The 19460-nt window shown below is 52.1% G+C and overlaps 3 protein-coding genes across 3 annotated transcripts; 2 read left to right on the plus strand and 1 right to left on the minus strand.

The window, feature by feature from the left end:
- Positions 1-118: 118 nt before the first annotated feature.
- On the plus strand, positions 119-1435 carry LOC131580851 (cytochrome b-c1 complex subunit 6, mitochondrial). The gene is made up of 4 exons (XM_058842543.1): positions 119-250; positions 336-356; positions 580-741; positions 1176-1435. Exons 1-4 carry the CDS (start codon positions 227-229, stop codon positions 1206-1208), a joined length of 240 nt encoding a protein of 79 aa, XP_058698526.1. The 5' UTR covers positions 119-226; the 3' UTR covers positions 1209-1435.
- Positions 1436-2524: 1089 nt separating this feature from the next.
- Positions 2525-6230, plus strand: NSUN4 (NOP2/Sun RNA methyltransferase 4). The gene is made up of 6 exons (XM_058842452.1): positions 2525-2674; positions 3259-3680; positions 3824-3978; positions 4129-4283; positions 4940-5064; positions 5808-6230. The coding sequence occupies exons 1-6, from the start codon at positions 2561-2563 to the stop codon at positions 6079-6081; spliced, it is 1245 nt and encodes a 414-aa protein (XP_058698435.1). The 5' UTR covers positions 2525-2560; the 3' UTR covers positions 6082-6230.
- LOC131580812 (vitamin D3 hydroxylase-associated protein-like) lies at positions 6088-16795 on the minus strand. Its single transcript, XM_058842448.1, has 15 exons — positions 16449-16795; positions 14911-15024; positions 14446-14589; positions 13091-13224; positions 12500-12706; positions 11994-12034; positions 11654-11778; positions 10331-10456; positions 9842-9939; positions 9580-9679; positions 9436-9479; positions 8950-8989; positions 8409-8517; positions 8008-8153; positions 6088-7336 (listed from the first exon to the last, which is right to left on the minus strand). The coding sequence occupies exons 1-15, from the start codon at positions 16659-16661 to the stop codon at positions 7211-7213; spliced, it is 1767 nt and encodes a 588-aa protein (XP_058698431.1). The 5' UTR covers positions 16662-16795; the 3' UTR covers positions 6088-7210.
- Between the last annotated feature and the right edge of the window lie 2665 nt (positions 16796-19460).

Consider the following 19460-nt stretch of genomic DNA (forward strand, 5'->3'; position numbering starts at 1 on the left):
GGCTCCGAGGCCGGGACACACGGGAAGAAGGGAGAGGAAAGGCGGGAGCGCAGCAATGGCCGTCTTGGCGCGGCCACACGCGCGGCCGCTGCCGGCTGCCATGTTTGGAAGGGCCAAGCCGCGAGCGGAAGCACCGCCCCGCGGCGGGAGCGCTTCCGCTGCCGGGCCGGGCAGCGGCGCTTCCGGCGGGTGACCCTGGCGAGTCCTTCTGTGCGGCGGGAGCGCGATGGGGCAGCGCGGCGAGCCCGAGGTGAGCGCGGGGCGCCGCCGGGCCCGCACGGCACCCCCGGACGGGCAGGCGCCCCGTAACGCTGTGCTCTCTTTTCTTTCCGCAGGAGGAAGAGGAAGAGCTCGTGGTAAGACGGGGAGCCGCGGCGGGGACTCGTAGCCGTGAGGGGCCGTCAGCGCCGACGAACAGGCTCGGGGGGCTCGGGCGGGGCCGCGCTGTGCCGGTGGTGCAGAGCTCCGTGGGGAGGCCGGGCTGCGGGGTCGATGTGGGCTCCCTCCTAAAGCGCTGGGGCTCGGGGGGACGCGGCGTGCCGGGGTGTCCCCGTGCTGAGCCCGGCCCCGTGTCCGCAGGACCCCCTGACCACGCTGCGGGAGCACTGCGAGCAGACGGAGAAATGCGCGAAGGCGCGGGAGCGGCTGGAGCTGTGTGACGCGCGGGTGTCCTCCCGCTCCGATACAGAGGAGCAGTGCACAGAGGAGCTCTTCGACTTCCTGCACGCCAGGGACCACTGTGTAAGTGCTGCGGCGCTGAGCAGAGCTGCCTTCAGCCACGCTGCTGACACTGCTGCCAGGTTGAGTGTGAGCTGTGGTGGCTGTGCAGTCCTGTTTCCTTCTTTAATGTTCGGTTCCTCCTTGTTAGAACAGATCTAACTGGCATTCGGTACATATTAAACAATTAAATAACTTAAACCCAGTGTTTGTACTCTGCAAATGGGAACTTGGCTATTTCTGTCTTGTATTTGCCATTTTAAAGATAAACCTTTTGAACCTGAGCTAAAGCTTTGTAAGGCATCTCAGTAGCTTTCTTCAATGACTTACTGCAGAACAAAAGCCAGGGCTGTGGAGCTGTGTGCATTCGTGGCCCAAAAACCCATGAGACATGTGGTGACACCTTGCTGATTTCTATCCCTAACCCATGAGTTACTGAGGGCTCTCTTTCTTTGCAGGTTGCTCACAAGCTTTTCAGTAAGCTGAAGTGAAGGGGGACATGGTTATCCATCTGCTTCCACAGCCAGTGCCAGCGGTTCCTGGATCACAGTTCTGCTTCCTGCAGTCCATCCTCCATGCTGAGCATGAATGAAACGGCTTCCTGGCAGCCTGTCAATGCCTCTGTGCTCCTGGAAGATGTGCAGCTGTGCAAAAAAAATAACAAAATGTGTTGATGTTCTGTAATTTTCCATATTAAACATTGAGAGTTCCTGTGGAAGTGCCCTGTGTTCATTTCCTAGTTCTCGTGCTTCTGACTTACTGGGCTAAGATGAAATCAGTGAGTGTCAGAGTCCAGGTAGGGGCGGGAGAGTTTTCCTCACTTGTGGGGATGTTGTTTTAGTGCTGCCATGATGGACAGCTGCTGCAGCCCAATCCCATGGGGAAGAATCTCTCTGTTGGAGCACAGAGATTATTCCTAAGCCCTACAAGAACAGAGTTCACGCTAAATGTTGTTCAGTGACAACACAAGTCAGTGTTCTAGGTTAGACTGAAGGGATTGACCCTTTTCTAGGAGAGAAAAGTTCCTCCCCACCCTTAGGACAAAGCTGATGCCTGTTCCTCACTATCTCCTGCTTCTGCCAGCGGCTGGAAGAGCCTTCTGGCAGCAGCCAGCTCTGCCTTTTTGCCCAGGAAACCAGCCACGTGGCTCTGGAGGTGCACGGGGGTGGTTCACCTGCTGTAGCCCCGGGCAGGGTCACCTGGGGGGAGCTAAAGCCTTTCTGTGTGAGCTGCCAGCCCATTCTGCTCACCCTGAGACTCTCCTGTCTGTGCTCTGCCTGCTCCTTTAGAGAGAGAGAATGTTCAGTAGGAGGAAAACCAAGGTATCTCACGGGGCAGAAAATTTCTCGGCTATTCAAAGTGTAATGAAAGCCATCACCTTATAAATTTGGCTGTTCTTTATCCAAGTAGTGGTTCATGGTCCTTTTACTGGCGGATTTCAGACTTTTATTAGGTTAAGCCTACCATGTAAGTTCCAGTATGTTCTGGTGTGGTTCGGTTTTGTTTTTTTTTCCTGTGGCACAGAGGAGGGTCTAGCTGTGCCTGTGCATTTCTGCTGCAAAGCGCGTTTGTTGCCGGATCCTTCTCAGCAGCTGATGCCTAGACCCAGCTCAATAATTACCGGACGTTTAGGTTGGAAGGGACCTTAAAGATGATTTAGTTCGGCCGCCGCCAGGGGCACGGCCGTGTTCCCCGGCTGCTCCCGGTCATTCCCAGCCGCTCCCGGGCTGTTCCCGGTCATTTCCAGCCGCTCCCGGGCTGCTCGGGGCCCTTCCCAGCCGCTCCCCGGTTGCTCCTGGCCCTTCCCAGCCGCTCCCGGGCCCGCCCCGGAAGGCGGGCGGCGATGGCGGCGCTGGGCGGGCGGGCCGCGGCCGCGCTGCTGAGGCGGGGGCCGGGGACGGCACCGGGAGCGATCCTGGGAGCGGGGCCCCGCCGGCACCGGCACAAGGAGAAGTGGGTGAGCTGGGCCGGGCGGGACCAGAGCACCCCATGGCGCTGCTTGCACCCCGCTTTTGTCCCCACTAACCTTTTGCACCCCCCTGCAAATCCCCTTCTCATCGCCCCCTTCCAGCTCTCGCTGCACCCCGTGCCGCCGCTCTGCGTGCAGCGCCGGCCCCCAAGCACGACCGGCCATTCACAGAATCCTGGAGTCGCTGAATGTGCTGAGTTGGAAGGGATGCATCAGGATGCAGCTCCCGGCCCTGCAGGGGATACTCCCAGCAATCCCGCACTGTGCCTGAGAGCATTGTCCCAATGCTTCTTGTACTCAGGCTTGGTGCTGTGACCACTTCCCTGGAGAGCCTCGTTCCGTGCCCATCCACCCCGTGGGTGAAAAGCCTTTTCCCATTATCCAACATAAGCCCCCCGTCACAACTCCATGCCATTCCCCCGTCCTGTCACACACTCTGGAAGAGCTTCATGGAGCTGTGGCAGCACAGACCCCAGTGCTGGATTCTCCCAGGAAAACACGAAGGCTGGGTGGGGGGGCTGGGTATGGGGGTATGGAGGTATTTTAACACTTCTGCTCTTTTTCCCCGCAAGGCTGCCACGGCCCCGCGCATCCCGTCCACGCGGCTGGCGCTGCACCACTTCGACACGAGCTACAGCCTTCACCTGGGCGCCCTGTGGCCCTCGGTCCGTGCTGGCCTCCTCTGCGAGCAGAAATACGGGGCCCTCCTCAACAACTTCGCTGCTGCTGACCATGTTCCCCAAGAGCTGGAGCTGCTCAATGCCACCGATTTTGTTTCTGAGGCCCTCCAAAAGGCGCAGCAATGGCAACAGGGTGCAGCTGTGGGGGAAGCGGCCAGAGGGTGCCAGGAGGGCTCTGGTGAGGGCAGGACTGGGATGCAGGCAGAAATGATGACACAAGCTGAGATGTCCCCGCCACTTTGCGCCTCCATCAGCTCCAAAATCAAGTGTTACACCTTCCCCAGCGGTGACATCACACGCTTTCGCCCTGCACGGTGAGACATCCCTGACAGACCACCCTGGTCATTGCCAGCCTCAGGGGCTGCTTCCATGTGTCCCTATCCTCACTTCCAGCCACACTTTTATTTTCTTTTCCACTCCAACATTTGCTTTTGTTATGCAAACTGATGATTTCCAGGCTGGATTCTCTGGGGCTCCTCGACTATTACCTCATGGATGCAGCATCTCTCCTGCCTGTCCTGGCGCTCAACGTGCAGCCGGATGACTTTGTCCTTGACCTCTGTGCGGCTCCGGGTGGGAAGACTCTGGCTCTGCTGCAGACTGGGTTTTGTGGTGAGTGGGGGTGGGTGTTCCTGTGTGTAAATCAGGGCTGGAGGAGTCTACTGCACCCGTTCATGCCTGACCATTAATAATTTCTGTGTGTAAGAACTGGTGTGTTTTTGCAAAAGTGACATTCCCAGTGTGCCTGTTCTGTCCTGTCAGGGCATCTGGCAGCCAACGATGTCTCTGTTTCCCGGACAAAGAGGCTGCACCAGATTCTCCACAGCTATGTCCCCAGAGAAGTCAGGGATACTGTGAGTGTCACATCCTACGATGGAAGGGACTGGGACCAGGTGAAAGGTGGCACTTTCCATAAGGTATGCATTTGGGAGCCACTGAAGATGGACCTATCAAGTTCATTTCCCTCTTCTTTTTAAGGAAGACAGCAGCTTATTCTTTCACTGTGTAGTTTTCTGTAATCATAAATGCAGAAAAAGAGGGAGGACCAAGCCACATAAGGAGTAATATTTCCTCCCTCTATTCCTTCCTGCAGGATCTGGTGCATATGTGCATCTAGAATTGTACCTTTATTTGCCTGTGTAATACCCCTTAGAAATCCTGTTCTTGTCCATCCCTGGAAGGGGTTAAATGTAAAGATTAGATAATCTTGGGTTCTCAGCCATGTTCAGCCACAGGGGCTGGGTTTGGTGTTCAGGGGCTGGGTTGGGTATTCCGGGAGGCGTCGCTGCAGCAGCAATGCCCGTGTGTGCTGCAGGAGCTCTGCCAGGGACACACACAGAGCAGGGACATTAAATGAGGACATGAGTTAGTGCAATATGTTTTCTACCATTTTTGCATGTTCCCAAAATGCCAAAGCAGCCAGATGATCACAGTTCAGTGTGGTGCACACCTGTGTTTGGGCACTGAGAGCTGTTGGCAGGGGTGGAGGAGGTGGGCATTGGGCTGGCTGCAGGAGGGGACTCGCTGAGCTTGACCTGTGCAGGGGGCTGAGGTGGGAGCTCTGCTGCTGCAGGTGCTGGTGGATGTGCCCTGCACGACAGACAGACACTCTGCCATGGAGGAGGACAACAACATCTTCCACAAGAGGCGAACCAAAGAGCGTCAGATGCTGCCCATGCTGCAGCTGCAGCTGCTGATGTGAGTCAGCTCGGTTTTGTTGTGTTCCCTGGGTGCTGGGAGCAGCTCTCCAAGCACTGAAAGCTTACTCTGTCCCCAACTGGGAATGTGGAAACCATGTGTAGTTTTCTGGCAGTAACTGGAACACAAATCACAGTAAGTGTAAGAAACTGCAAATGCTCTTGGTCAGATCACTTGTCCTTCTGTCCCAGCAGTAGCTGTAGGATACAGGGAGAAGTGTCTAAGGAATGGGATGGGTACATTTGTTTTGGGTGGTGATCTCCTGGGTCCTGGCAGGCAGTCCTGGAGGATTCCCGAGTGCCCAGCTATCCCAGCACACGGGAGGAATTGTGGTGCTGGGAAGTGCCACAGCTTGTCACTGTGTGCTGTGGCAATAAGGAGGCAGATTAGAGAGTTCCATGGCAGCACTTGAACTGCAAGAATCTCTTCCCTTGTACGTGTATCCCGTTCCTTTGGATGTGTCTGCAGGATTACACCTTCCAGCTGCTCTCCAGTAGCATCTCCCACATTCAATTCTTTATAACTTATCAATATAAGTATCTGACTCTTTTCCCTGGCCCAAAACACTTTTCATGTTGCAGTGACACAGAGTGCCGAGCCTGTGGAGTTCAGTGGGGTTTGTCTGTCACTTCCTCCGAGTTCCCTGTTGGTTTCCCAGTTTGGGTGGGTGGGAATGCCCGTGTCCCTCCCTCAGAGTCCTGCTCATCCCGTGCTCAACACGTGTGTGTTCTCCTTGCCTGCAGGGCTGGGATCCTGGCGGCGAAGCCGGGAGGAGAGGTGGTGTATTCCACGTGCTCCCTGTCCCCGCTGCAGAACGAGTGTGTGGTTGAGAGGGCGCTGGACATTGCAGAAGCCCAGTTCAACATCAGTGTCCACGTTGAGGACCTGAGCCACTTCCAGACGCTCTTCCAGGACACGTTTTCCTTCTTCTCGGACTGCCGGCTCGGGGAGCTTGTCCTGCCTCACCTCACAGCCAACTTTGGGCCGATGTATTTCTGCAAATTACGTCGGATGTAGAAGGGGCAGCAGACTCTGTCTGCTGTCAGGAAGTAGCCCAATATTTAAGGGAAAGCAGAACTGCTTTGTATTTATTTTTCTTTCTGAAATGTCCCAAAGGAAGCCTGCTTTTTTACTGCAGACATAGGGAATAAATGAGAAAGACCTGCTGTGTTGTTTCCTGAATATTTATCTGTTTGAGACTGAGGTGTTTAATCTAGGAAAGAGAGAGAGGTCTTATCAGAGGGAGCGATTTATCCATCTGTGTGGGACAGGATAAATGGCCCTGCTCTCTTCCTCCTGTCTGACTGCTTTGATCCCACATGAGCAGGTTTGGGCTAACAAACACCATCTGGGGATCTCAGCCTTTCTGTCCCAAATCTCACCATCTGCATAAATGAGTTGCATCTGTCTCTGCTTATCTCCTGCCTTCAGAGAGAGCAGCCTGAGGTACTGAAACCAGAGGTTCCTAAGAGCTCCCCTCCTGTGGGGCTGGAAATGTGCTTGAGATGCTGGAGATCTGCTGCTGTGGAGAGGCCAGTGACTTGCCATCCTTCACAGCTAGGAAGGCTGTGGATAAGTGTGAATGTTCCCATGCTAAATGCCATTTAATGTCCAGTGGGCAGGTGTTTGTATGATTTTGAGTAGTAACTTTGTTTATAGAATCATCAACATCACTGAAGGATTACTGGAATTTATGATAAGAGTTTTGTAACTTACATTTTTATTTTTATGAGCAAAACACAGTGGTGGGAAGGGATGGACATGGCTGTATTCCTCATGGGGCCACCCATAGTTACATCCACATGAAGTTACTCCATTGCCAGCAGGAAAATACTATTAAACTTCTGTAATCCTTTCCTCTCAGCACCACCCTGCTTCTGCAGGAAGCAGCACTGATGGAAATGGGGGTGGAGGGGTGAACCCACAGCCATGGCCATCCTTGCTGGAAGTGCAGCTCCTAGATCTACCACTGTGTGAACTTATCTTGAGCCACTCCTGCAGGGCAGCATCCCGCACAGGATCTGTGTTTATTGGCAAGGAGAGGGGTCAGGAGGTGGCGTTTCCTTCCTCCTCCCCTCCACAGTGTAGTCTGCACTGCTGGTGGCGGTGCTGCAGCACTGTCCCTTCTCCTTGGGGACCATGGTGACTATGCCGCTCTCTTCTCACGGCTGAGGGTCTCCACCTCCTTCATGAAGCGCAGGCACAGCTCCTCCTGCCAGGGCAAGGCCACGCACTGCACGGCCACGGGCAGCCCCACGCCTCCTGCCACAGCCTGCAGCGGGGGCACAAGCAGTGAGGGGTCACCCGGGGGCTCAGACCTCCAGTGGATTTTGGGAACTTGGTTTAGGCCTGTGGCTCATCCTGCAGGGTGGGGAGGTTGGAGTTTGAGCCCTGTTAGCGGGCTGGGCAGAGGGAAGGCTCTTGCTCTTCTGTGGTAGAAATGGTTGCCAAACCTTGGGTGACATGTTTGACACACCTTCCCCCCCACACACCCCCCAGACAGCTCTGCTTTGAGCTGTCTTGTAGGCAGATCCCTTTTCCTTCAGCATCCTCATTCCTGATCCATGCTCCACTGACAGCCTGGGCCTGGTTGAAGGCAACATGGAGCAGGAGGAAAATACGGTGCAGTGCTGTGGGCTGTGGCTGTTGCAATGACTGAAGTTCCCAGAAGCTTTTCTGCATGGCTCCTTGCTGACTTCAGCCCACCCAGTCTGCCCTACGTCCTTTAGTCCCCCCAAAGCTTAGTGACTTACCTTTGGGGCTTGGGAGAAAAGGGATGGGTGTGTTCAAGGTGGATTTGGGGATTAGCAAGGGGTGTATAAAGAAGTTATTAATTTTTTTTGCACTGAGCCCATACTGCAGGAGATATTTAGGAGCCCTTTATACCATTGAAACTGTTACCTGAACTCCCATCAGCAGTCTGTGCTCCACCGCTTCCCTTACCTGTTTCAGTGTCCGGTCCCAGGGGTCATCACAGCATCCTTTGTAAAGCTTTAGCTCTTCCTCATCAGCCTCTGTCACGGTGCTGACGGGAACAACCCCGGCGGGGAAGTTCAAGACGTTGTACAGCATCGTGGAGGAGATGGCACCTGAGGAAGGAGAGGATGCAGGCAGTCACAGTCTCCTGTCTTACTTCAGAGTTACACATTTCATATTCCCTGAAGCCCTTGAGAGCTGTGGATGTCTCCACCTGCTCAGAGAGCTCTGTGTGGTTACTTTTCCTTCCTAATTCCCATAAAATGCTTGGGTGAGCAGTGAAGCTCCATGGTAGTGGATGTTTCCCTCCACTCTCAGCTGCTGTGGTTGGTTCTTTGCCCTCCTGGGAAGGCCCCAGACTCACTTACTGAGGAGTTTCCTGGGGTATCCCGTGGTGAAGGCAGGCCCCAGGACAGGGCACAGCACAACGTCCAGCTGGAGTTCCTTCCACTGGGTGATGAACTGGGCGCGGTACACCTGGGGGAGGAGAGGGGCTTGTCGTGGAGCCGTGTCCATGCCTGGAGCCTCTCAGCCTCCCCAGGCACACCTGAGGAGGCAGCAGCAGGCAGGGACGAGGCAGAGGAGTGTGTGTTTGCCCCCACAGCATGTGGCCAGACCGTGGCCAGGAATTTGAGAGGTCCCAGTTTAGTCATCCCCACTCCCAGGACAGCCTTCACTGTGCCTGGGCATGAGCACTGCAGGCAACCAATGAAGTCCTGTCCGGGCCCATCAAAAGCTCACACACCCCTTTCCTGTCCTTCTTTGTGCTTTTTCCCCCCATCCTGTCTCCTCCCCAGCACCCCCTCCCCTGCACAATCCTTTTCCAAACCGATGACTCTCTGACCTGGCACTTGCCACAAAGCCTCAACTTATAGCAAGATGCCAGAGAGGAAAATCCTTGAAACACACCTGTATTTGATGGTGGTGATTCCACATCTCCCTCACTGACCTGCAAGTGGAAATCATAGTGACATCTTTAAGCTTTAAGAGGAGGAGGAATTGCTTAAATAGTCCTCTGGGTTGATAAGCCCTGGTGATTTTAGCAATTGGTTAAAACAATACAGCTTTCACAATCTTCCTAAAGTTTCCTTTGGCACCTGGTCAGGCAATTAAGCGGCAAATGTCTGGAAGTGCTGGAGAGAAGGTTTCCCTGATGGGCCTGGATTTAATACTCCTCTCCTCCACAGGCTTCCTGTAATGACTTTATCCATTGAAGTGCCTCATTCCTGTCAGGCTATCGCTAGGGACAGTGAAACTGTGTCCAGGGATGAAGGACAGCCCCTGCAGAGAGCAGATCACAGCTTGTTTTGAATCCAATCTTCCCCAGCCATGGACACCTAGAGGAGAAGGTATCACCCAATTCCGTGGACATCCCTGGGGACAATGCCATCTTACCTCATTCCAACCAAGGCACCCAGGTAGTCAGCCAGGCGGGGAAACTGGAAAGGTATGAGGTTCCTTAGGGACATGACATGGGGCTGCAGTAACTTGTGTCACCCTGGGAAGCCCCTGTTCCTGTCCTGAGGGACAGGGACTCACCAGAGGTTTAAGAAGCAGAGCCAGCAGCTTCTTCACCAGCCTTGGGATCTTGCAGGAATTCACCTGTGGTTTCAAGCCTGGATCTACAATATCTCCTGTGCTGAGAGATGACAAGAGGATGGGGTCATGCTGTTTGCTCTTTCTCAGAGACCTGAGTGTTGCCTTTTTGGGGTGGGAGAGCTGGGCTCGTTGTGGCTGTGCTGTGCTCATGGCGTGGGGACGGAGGTGTTGGCAGCACTGCTGCCAGAGGGCTCCTACTTACAACACATCCAACCAGGCACGGCCTCCATCAGCAAAAAACGTCTTCATAAACAGTTCATTCATGACATAGGGGACCCGAGGAGGAGAGAAGAGCACCAGCTGCACCAGAACACAAGATTATGTGGCAACCTGGGGATGTGAATAATTTCCAAGACCCAAATGTGGATATTCCTCAAAGGCAGAGAAGCACCTCCCTGGGCTCCATGTGCAAAGAGAAGCCCTTGGCTTCCAAAGAAGTTCAACTGTTTTCCATCTAGGCATCTCCCCATGAGCTTATTCCTGCTGATTGCCCATCAGATGCACTGCTCCCTTAGGCAGAGGGATCTCTGCCTTTGTTTGGAGCTGGAATAACATAATCCCATATTCAGCCAGGTCGTTTTCCCCACAGATGTGCCTGGGAGCTGTGTCTGGTTTCTGAAGGGTGATTTCCTCAGCAAGGAGCGAGGCTGGGGACACCCTGGGGATAAGAGCAGGGGGTGGTGGTGCTCACCTGGTGCCCAGCTGCCTGCAGAGCACGCCTGGTTTCCCTCACTGCCCTCCTCATGCAGGGGGGCAGCGGGAAGTAGCCATCAGTGTCGTAGTACCCAACACGCAGGGGAGTGGAGCTGGAGTACACCTGGAGCAAAGAGACACCAGTTTAGTGTTCCTATTCCTTATGGGATTGCTGTGAAAAACCTTTAGACATACACCATTGGCCAAGTGTGGGACTAAGGCTGGATCCAGCCCCACCCACACTACATCAAGAAAGCAAGGGGGGGGGGGTCCTCTCTGAACCTTGTGACCCTGGGGAAGGGCCTCCTCTTCTCCTTATATTTCCCTATTAAACTCTTAGATATGAACTTAGATATGAACAGCCAGTCTGGATTGGACTCAGCTGCACCTAGGCTCTGTCAGGAGTTTAGAAAGCAAGGGAGCCCTTTCTGAACCTTGTGACTCAATAGGAGGGTCTTCCCTGCCCTTTGCACCTTGTCCTTTGCATCCCCAGTCTCCATGCAAATCATTCCAAAGTGACACTAAGCTGGCTCTCCTTGCTCCATCTGCATCCTAAGTAACAGAATGAACCCTGTCATTGAACTTTGTCACCCTTTTGCAAATTTATATTAAAACCTGCTTTTCCCAAAGCCTTTGACAGTGATTCTTTGGGTGACCTGAATCACTCATTCATGGCACCCACCCTGCTGGGGGTAGGTCTGCTCCCATGCTGACACCCACTGCAGAAGGGGGAAAGAGTTCCAGATGCTAAGGAGTGACTAATATTCTGGTTTGCTGTTTATAGTTACCCTTTCCAAATGTCTACCCCTGCCTTTTTCTCCAGGCCCTCCTTCAGGAGGAGCACAGCCACTCTAGACAAGTGGATTCAGCCACTGCTAAAAAGTGTGGATGTGGAAAAACCTCCTGAAGCTGGTCTGCTGCAGAGAGAAAGGGAACACCCTCAGCTAAGAGATTTGCTGGAGCAGTTTCTGATCCTGTCTCATCTTCCCCTAAAGATCTCCAGCTATTTGCTCCCAGTGTTGCCTTCTTCCCCACTCTTTCCTGGATCCTCTCACTGTGAAGAAACTCACTGTGAGTTTCTTCACAGTGAAACTCACAGTTTCACTGTCCCCACTTCAATAAGCTGCATTGCAGCTGAGAAAATGCACAGGATAACTTTTGATTTCCCTATTTTTAATTTTTTTTTAAAAATGAGAATTATGAATTGTGCCCTCAAAGAGAGTTATTTTGCTGAAAACCAGTGCTGTGAAGACAACTGGACCCTTCAGGAGAGCGTGTGGTACCCTGGAAGGAAGCAGGGCTTGCTGAGTGAGGGCCTCACCTGCTCATCGAAGGGGATGGGGGGCACAGTGGGGTCCAGCTGGAACATCTCCTGGCACAGCAGCGCCTTCATGCACAGGGCCAGGCTGTCCACGTCCCTCGCCATGGGCCCCATAGCACAAGGGACTGGATGGGACGAGAGCAAACACCCACATTGAGCAGATGGATGTGCCAAACACAGGCCCACCCCTCTGCACAGCCACGCTGGGGTGAGCAGGCAATGAGGGACGTTTCAGATGGACTCCAGACAGGCCTTTGTTGGTTCAGGTTTTCTTCTGGCCTACAGGAGAACATCAGGCTCTTCACAGGATATAGGGAAAAGGAACTTAAAATTCACATACCTCCCAGGATGCCATTGACAGGGCCAGTCACTCCAGACAGACTATGGGAAAAGAAGAAGCATATTGTCATTTCAGTAATGGGGAAATATTCACAATATGTTTGAAAAGCATAGTGAGGTCTCCAGCTCAGATACAGAAACAGAAGGAAATTATTTCAAAAATTTGCATTGAGTAGTGCTAAACAGGAAATTTTGGCCAAAATAAAACAAATAAACAAACCTAAACCCCAACAAATCTTGGTTTTGGTTTAGCCAAAACTGTTCCATTTTGGCATTATTTAACCACTTTAACTCCCTTTTACTTCTAACTCCAGGCTAGATTTACAATGGAAATATACCCATTTCCTCCAAAATCACACCATGCCATGTCCTGGGAGAGGTTTTGAGCAAAGCAAACCACCCTTTAAGAGCCACCCTCCCTCCTCCCTCCAAGTACTCGCCCAGCACTTTTCCCCTTTGGCCAAGCTTGGCCATGAGCAGGGTTGGAAGGGCAGACCCAGCACCCACCTGAGCCTCTCAGCCGTGGGTTTGAGGCCGCAGAGCCCGCAGAAGCTGGAGGGCAGGCGGATGCTGCCGCCGCTGTCGGAGCCGATGCCCAGGATGGAGCCTCCCCCCGCGATCAGAGCTCCCTCCCCTCCCGAGGAGCCCCCGGGGCACTTCTGGGGGTTGAGAGGATTCAAGGTTTGGCCAAAGATGGGGTTGCTGCATTCGTAGCTGGGGAGAAGAAAGCCAGGAAAGAGACTGTGAGGAACAGCCAAATGCCTTGGGTTTGTTTGCTTTCTCTTGCAGAAAGCCTGTGTGGCATAACCAACCCCATCCTTTCATCCTGTAAGTCCCTCAGGACACAGCTCATTCCCACGAGCCTCTGCTCTCCCTCCCATGCACAAGTGCACTCGATTTCTCGTAACTCATGGTAGGTCTTTTCCCCTCTTTATCTTATCTGACAGCTCTTTCAGCTGAGATTGTTGCCAGATAATGGAAGAGGGACTCTCCAGGCCATGTCTCAGGAGCCAGGGAGGAGCCTGTCCAGGGACCTACAGGCTGGGATTTTCCCTCAGAAGTACAACCAGAGGGAAGAGCTTTAATGATGTATGTCACCTGAGAAGGGATTGTGGCACATTGGTCATTGCAAATGGGATAGCCCCTTGTTTCTTCAGGACCTTGACCAGGACACTGTCCTCCTCCATCAGAGTGTCCAGGCACTGCACAAGCCCACAGGTTGCCAAGTGTCCCTGCAGAGAGAAGAAGTGACAAGGGACACAGTCAGTGCCATTCCCTTGCTCTTTTGGAAGGATCATCTGGCATTCCTTCAGGGCTTGTGCGTTTGGTACCAGCCCATTCCCTTGCGAGCCCTTGCTCGAAGGACTCCCTTGCCTTCCATCCTTGGCAGAGGGCTGCCAAGAACTCACTCAAGGGTTAAAGCTTCTCCTGAAGCTCTCTTTGCTCTTTTCCTTGCTCCTTTTCTCCCCTGACCCCAAAGCAGCTCCATACTCCATAGGTGCACTAGCTCAGGATCAAACCCAGTGTCCTGTTGTCCAAGTGAATCCACCAGTGGGTGTTCAGGGAAGGAATAATCCCAGTTAAACAAAATGTGTGAGCCTTTTCCAGTTAGCCTTGGTGTTTGGAGCTTGCTTTGGCCTTAAAGCCCTCAACTTTAGTGCAGCCTGTACTGTGTCACACATCAGAGGAGAAATCATCTGTGTCTACAGCTGTTCGCCCCTGGCTGTTCTCTGCTGATGGAGGTTTGTGCTGCTTGTGACTGGGGTACAGTTTCTTTTCTTTGCAGAAGCTACTACAGGGCTGTGCTTTGGATTTTGTGCTGTAAACGGCGTTGATAACACAGGGAAGTTATTGTTATCACTGAGCAGGCCTTGCACAGAGCTTCTCATACTCCCTCACCAGTGAGCAGGTTGGGGGTGCACAGCTGGGAGGGGATGGTCAGGACAGCTGACCCCAAGTGACCAGAGGGACATTCCACATCATGCTCATGAGTCATGCTCAGCACATAAAGCTGGGGGAAGAGGAAGGAAGGGGAGATATTTGGGGTGATGGTGTTTGCCTTTCCCAGTTACCATCACACATGATGGAGCCCTGCTCTCCTGGGATGGCTGAACACCTGCCTGCCCATGGGATGTGGTGAATGAGATACTTGTTTTGTTTTGCTTGTGTACGGTTTACCTAATACACTGTCCTTATCTCAATCCACAAGTCTCATCACTTTTACCCTTTCCATTCTCTCTCCCACATCCAACTGGGATGAGTGAGTTGGTGAGTGAGTGAGTGAGTGAGTGAGTGAGTGAGTGAGTGCCCACTGGGTTGCAGCTGCCTCAGACACAGCCAGGTTTCCTGTGGTGGGAGGGAGGGATTGGGCCCCTTCCCCATTCTCCATGTCCTACCACTTCACCACCCAGCCCAGCCCACGATGGGACACTCCACAAACACAAAGAGAGAACCTTGTGGCCGATGTGATCCTTGATGCTGACGGGGATTCCATAGAGCAGCCCTTTCTCCTGGTGCCGTTGTATTTCCTGGAGCTGCTCCTCACACTCTGGGATAAAGTGTCGCACGCAGTTTGTCTGCTGGGTCACTTCCAGGGCCTTGGTTGGACGTGTGGAGGGACAGAAAGTGTTAGAATAGAACAGCATCATTACACAGCTGCATTCAGCAGCTACCTTGATCTACAAAATATGACACAAATAACCCCCTCCCCAGAGCTTCCCAGCTCAAGCCATCTCAATGGACTGTCCACTGATGGATCTGACCCAGGAGACAGAACATGTTTTTCTCTTAATATCTGCTATATTAAAGGCTGGTCATAATCCAGCTCCAACGAGCCTTTTCAGCCACCAGCAAACACAGCATGGAATGGAGAATGTAAAAGATTTGCTTTGTCCATCTCAGTGTGGATGGACACTCACCTTCTCTATGTAGGCGTAGAGGACAGTCCTGGGGGACAGAGACCCTTCCTGGAGTCTTCCAGTGAGTTCCAGCAGGGGCAGGGACAGAATGGCATCCCTCTGGACACTGGGGACCTGCAGGGGGAAGATGAGGGAGCTCCAGTTACCCTTTGGCTTGGGGGATAAGGCTGTTAAGTTCTGCTTAACAAGTTAAGCTTGTTAAGTTTTGTCAACATTATCAACATTCCAGAGTATGCTGGAAAAGCAGATTCTGCATGTGCATGCATCTGCAGACCTTGAGCTGCCAAGTGTTTTATCCTGAGTTTGGATATCAAAACCAGGATTCAAACACAGGAACCTAGGTGTAGAAGGGCTTTGTCCATCCACTGCAGCAGAGGACATGGTAATGCCTTTCTCCTGGCATGGGGGGACTTACCCACTGACCAAGACTTAACCTCAGCTGAACAAACACTGCCCAGGGCAGAAGGTACCAAAGTCCTTGCACACCAGTCTCAGGCTGCCCTTTCATCCCTCAGAACAGATAGAGGCAGTGCATGTACAGGCTGAGAACAAGCATTTAACAGCTCAAGCCCATCAAACTGCAAGGAAGTCAGCAGGGACTCAAAGGTGGTCTACTCAAGTAAAGAAGACTGGCAGATCTCAGTGCCACCAGGTTTTTAGAGGTTTTATACCACATATTTACATTTATATAGATCTATATTTAAGAAAAAAGGTTGTATATATATGTATTGCTTGTTACACCAGGTTTTTAGAGGTTTTATATCACATATTTACACTTATATAGATCTATATTTAAGAAAAAAGGTTGTAGATATATGTCTCACTTGTAGCTGGTATGGTTTGTGTGGTACCTATACAAAAATGAGCTGGTTTACCCAGTATGTCTTCAGAAGTGAATGGGGCAGAAAGGAAAGGTGGTTAGACATGATGTTGCAGTAGGAATTCAGGGCTATGCTGGTTGGATGCCTGGCTCATTTACTCCCATGTCATGTCCTGGTTGCTCCCAGGGGACACTGAAAACCCTTTATTAGGGTAAATTTAGACCAGGCACCTTCTGGGCAGCCTGATGGGAGGTCTCACTGACTGAGAATGCTGCTTTTGGAGACACCCCTTGAGCTGTCCAGATGCCAAGTTTTAGAGACAAAGGCATAGGGGTGTGAACAGATGTGCAAACTTAGAGTTAAGTAGAGGAAAAACCTTTCTTGCTTCTACCCATTTTTGGCAAGAGGCATTTCCAGATCGTGAAGGAATTGGGGTTTGGATCAGTGAAGACCCAGAGCATCATCACCTGCATTGCTCAAAAACCTCTTCTCAGTGAGTAATTCACATTCCCCAAGCTGTAGACTCCCACCACATCTCATCCAGCCTGAGGAGGGCAGTGATCTCCCTTTCTCCCAAGGCAGCCTTTCCTCTTGTTGAGGGCTGCTGGCACATCTCCTCCTTATGAACACTACAGGACCATGAGCTGGAAGGAGGAGCTGTAGGGCAGCATCAGCAGACACCCCAGTAGGACTCAGACCCCCAGGAGGATGGGTTACCTGCTCCCTGAACTGCTGGACAGCCTTTGCCATTTTCTTCATACCCTCATCCCGGGTCCTCCGAGCCTCTTCCATTTTCTTCTGGATCATCTTTTTGCCCAGCCATTTCCAGACCACCAGGGCTGCCACGGAGCCGCCGAGCAGGGTGAGGGCAGCAGAAGTGTCCACCTTCCTCTCTGGCAGGAGCTGTGTCAGCTGCTGCTGGATCATCATGAGTATTTCTGGTCTCTGAGGGTGCAGCGAGAAAGAAAAGCAAGGCAGGTGCAGGAGGCCTTCCCTGGTTCCCCAGGCCCATCCGTGCCCCCAGCACCACGTTCAATAGTTCAGCAAATGGTTCAGATATTTCAGTCTAAAGCTGAGCCCTGCAAAGCTGCTGTAGGTGGAGCATGCAGTGAAAATGATTAACCATGAAATGGAGAGAGTTAAGTTTGGTCAATGAACCTTGTGTTCATTGGGGTATTGGGTTTATAGGGGCTTTTTGGACTGTGGGAAGTTCTCCACTGGGGAGGACTGTAGGATCAACTGAACAAATGAAGCAAGGAAATTGCTGTTCTCCTATTTCCTGTGTAGCCTGAGAAGACAATGGGAGAAGAGGAAAAACGGCTTGAAATAACAAAGCTCCCCTGCACAGGGCTGGGGAGTGGTATGCTGAGGGAATGCATAGTTGTTCCCTGGGCTCACCAAATCCTTTCTGCTGCTGCCATGGTGGCCAGAGGATGTTTTGGCACTGCCGTGGTGTCCTCATGCACCAGAAGGAGAGGCTGTTCCACCCTGTGACAAAGCATGTTGGTATTGCCTTAGGAGTGGAAAATCCCACAGGCTTGCAGGCCAGAAGAGAGCTATTTCCACCAGACACTGGAATGGCTGGTGTCTGACATCTTTCCAGCACAGATACCTCTCACTGCAAGCACCAAGAACCACACACTGAGCTGAAGGCAACAGCTCAGCCAACATCAGCTATGGTCTGTCTGCAATCTCCTCTGGTGTTTTTGGAAGGTCAATCCTCCCTATGGGTCCCATACTTGGGAAAAGAGTCTGGGCAGCTATGGATTGTGCCTTACAAAACTTTGCAAGCTTCCAGCAGAGTGTGGAACTGGATATGGAATGGAGGCTGAAGAGCCCTCTTCCTTCAGGGCTAAGTGGTCCTCTAGTGCTCAGTTTCCCATTGTCACGTCCATTCTCAGCAGTTGTAAGAGTTTACTGCTGTTTTCTGTCAAAATTTTTGTCAGCTGGGAATGTTCTTATCTTAGTTCTTAACTACAGAAATTTATGGGGTCTCAACAAATCTGGCTTTGGTGTCCTCAAGGAAACATTCTGGAGCTGGCAGCAGTGTGGTAACAAATGGAGCTGGCCTTTTCCTGTGTCCATTCCAGGGGCACCCTTCCTTGGGGGATGCCCCCTCAGCTATGGCACTGCTGCTGTGAAAGCAGCTTGGGGACGTGCCAGCAGCTCTCCCCACTCCTGCTCCATGGTGCTGGCTGCAGCAGGAGCTTCCAGAAGGTGCAGAGTGGTGCACGTGAGCAAAGTCAGCATGTAGCAATGCCCAGCCCTCTCCCAACCCTCATCCAGCCTCCAGGAATCCATGCAAGCGCTTCCTGAGGCCGAGGTGGGTTCTTTCATGTGTGACAGCACCACAGCCTCTGTGATGGGCTGAGTAGATGTGGGAGAGTTTTCTCCCTGTGCTGGGAAGTGTCGGGGCACTGGCCTCCCACATCCGCCTGTGCACTGGGATCTGTGCCCTGACGCTGCCCTTTAGACACTTGGTAAATGTTTGACACAGACACAGCTGTGTCTGGGCTCACTTGGCATTTCAGAGGGCAAATTCTTCAGCAGGCACAGCTGCATTTCCAGATGGCTGGATGCTGCTGGGGAAAACCCTTCTATCAATGTGCCAGCACCTCCACATCCTCATGAATCCCAGGTATAGCTTCTCCTGCCACCACAAGGCCACAAATCCAAGGGAACCTAAAGGAGGGAGGTAGAGGGATGTCCCAAGCCAAATTTAAAATCCACAGCACAGGAGACAGACCTGCCTGACTCACAGGTCAATATCCACTTCTCCATGTTGATTTTGTCACCTGAATTGATCCAAGACCAAGGTCAAACCCACTAGTGGAGATGAGAGCCATGACCCTTTTCACAGACAGAGTCAGTCTGTAACAGCTGGTCTGGAATTCCACTGTGGCATCCACAATGTGCCCTTCACTTTGACCATCCCAGAAAAAGACAGCTAAGCCAAGTCAGAGAGTCCCTTCTGTCCCCAGCAAGATCTGCACCATCTTTGCTTGCAAGAGCAAAATTCCACTGACTCACTCTCAGCAGGTTCATCTCTTAAGCAGGCTGTGTCTTTTTCTGAAATTCTAATAACTGAACTGTTTTCTCTCTAAATTGGTAAGAAACATTTTGTCAGCTTTGGCCCCGTTTTGAATGAAAATGCCAGATAATAAATCCTGACAGCTGTGTCTTGTGTTCATATATTTGCAACCAAACACTCTGATGATCTTTTTAAAACTATTTACAAAATGGGGCATGTTATGCTGCTCTGAAAGAATTTTAAAGACATTTTACAAAATACTGACATAATAGTGAAATGGGCTGGACCCCTCTGGGGAACTTGTTCAAGTTGGCTCAGAGGGCTGAATAAATGTTTTCTGGGAACTCTCCAGTTTCTGACTCATTTCAGCCTGAAGTATCCATTGGAAGCATAACACTTTTCTCATTCCAGTCCAACTCCACCAGCACTCACAGAACATAACAGCTGCTAAGAAACTTTCCCCTACCTAAGCTGCAACTTTCCACACACCAAGGATATCAGCTGAGAGGTGAGGGACTTCAACAACCCTTTTTCACATTGCTCAGCCAGGACCCTGTTGGCTTTTCTGGAATAAGTTGTGATAGGATGGGAAGAGAGAACTCCCATAGCAACCCTCAGACCTCTGACAGCAGGGGCTTTCACTCCTCACCATCCCTACATTTTTCCCACTTTTATGGGCATTTCACTATTTTCCTTTG

Source organism: Poecile atricapillus, chromosome 7 (genome assembly GCF_030490865.1).
Source record: "Poecile atricapillus isolate bPoeAtr1 chromosome 7, bPoeAtr1.hap1, whole genome shotgun sequence".
In the NCBI taxonomy this organism is placed as follows: Eukaryota; Metazoa; Chordata; class Aves; order Passeriformes; family Paridae; genus Poecile; species Poecile atricapillus.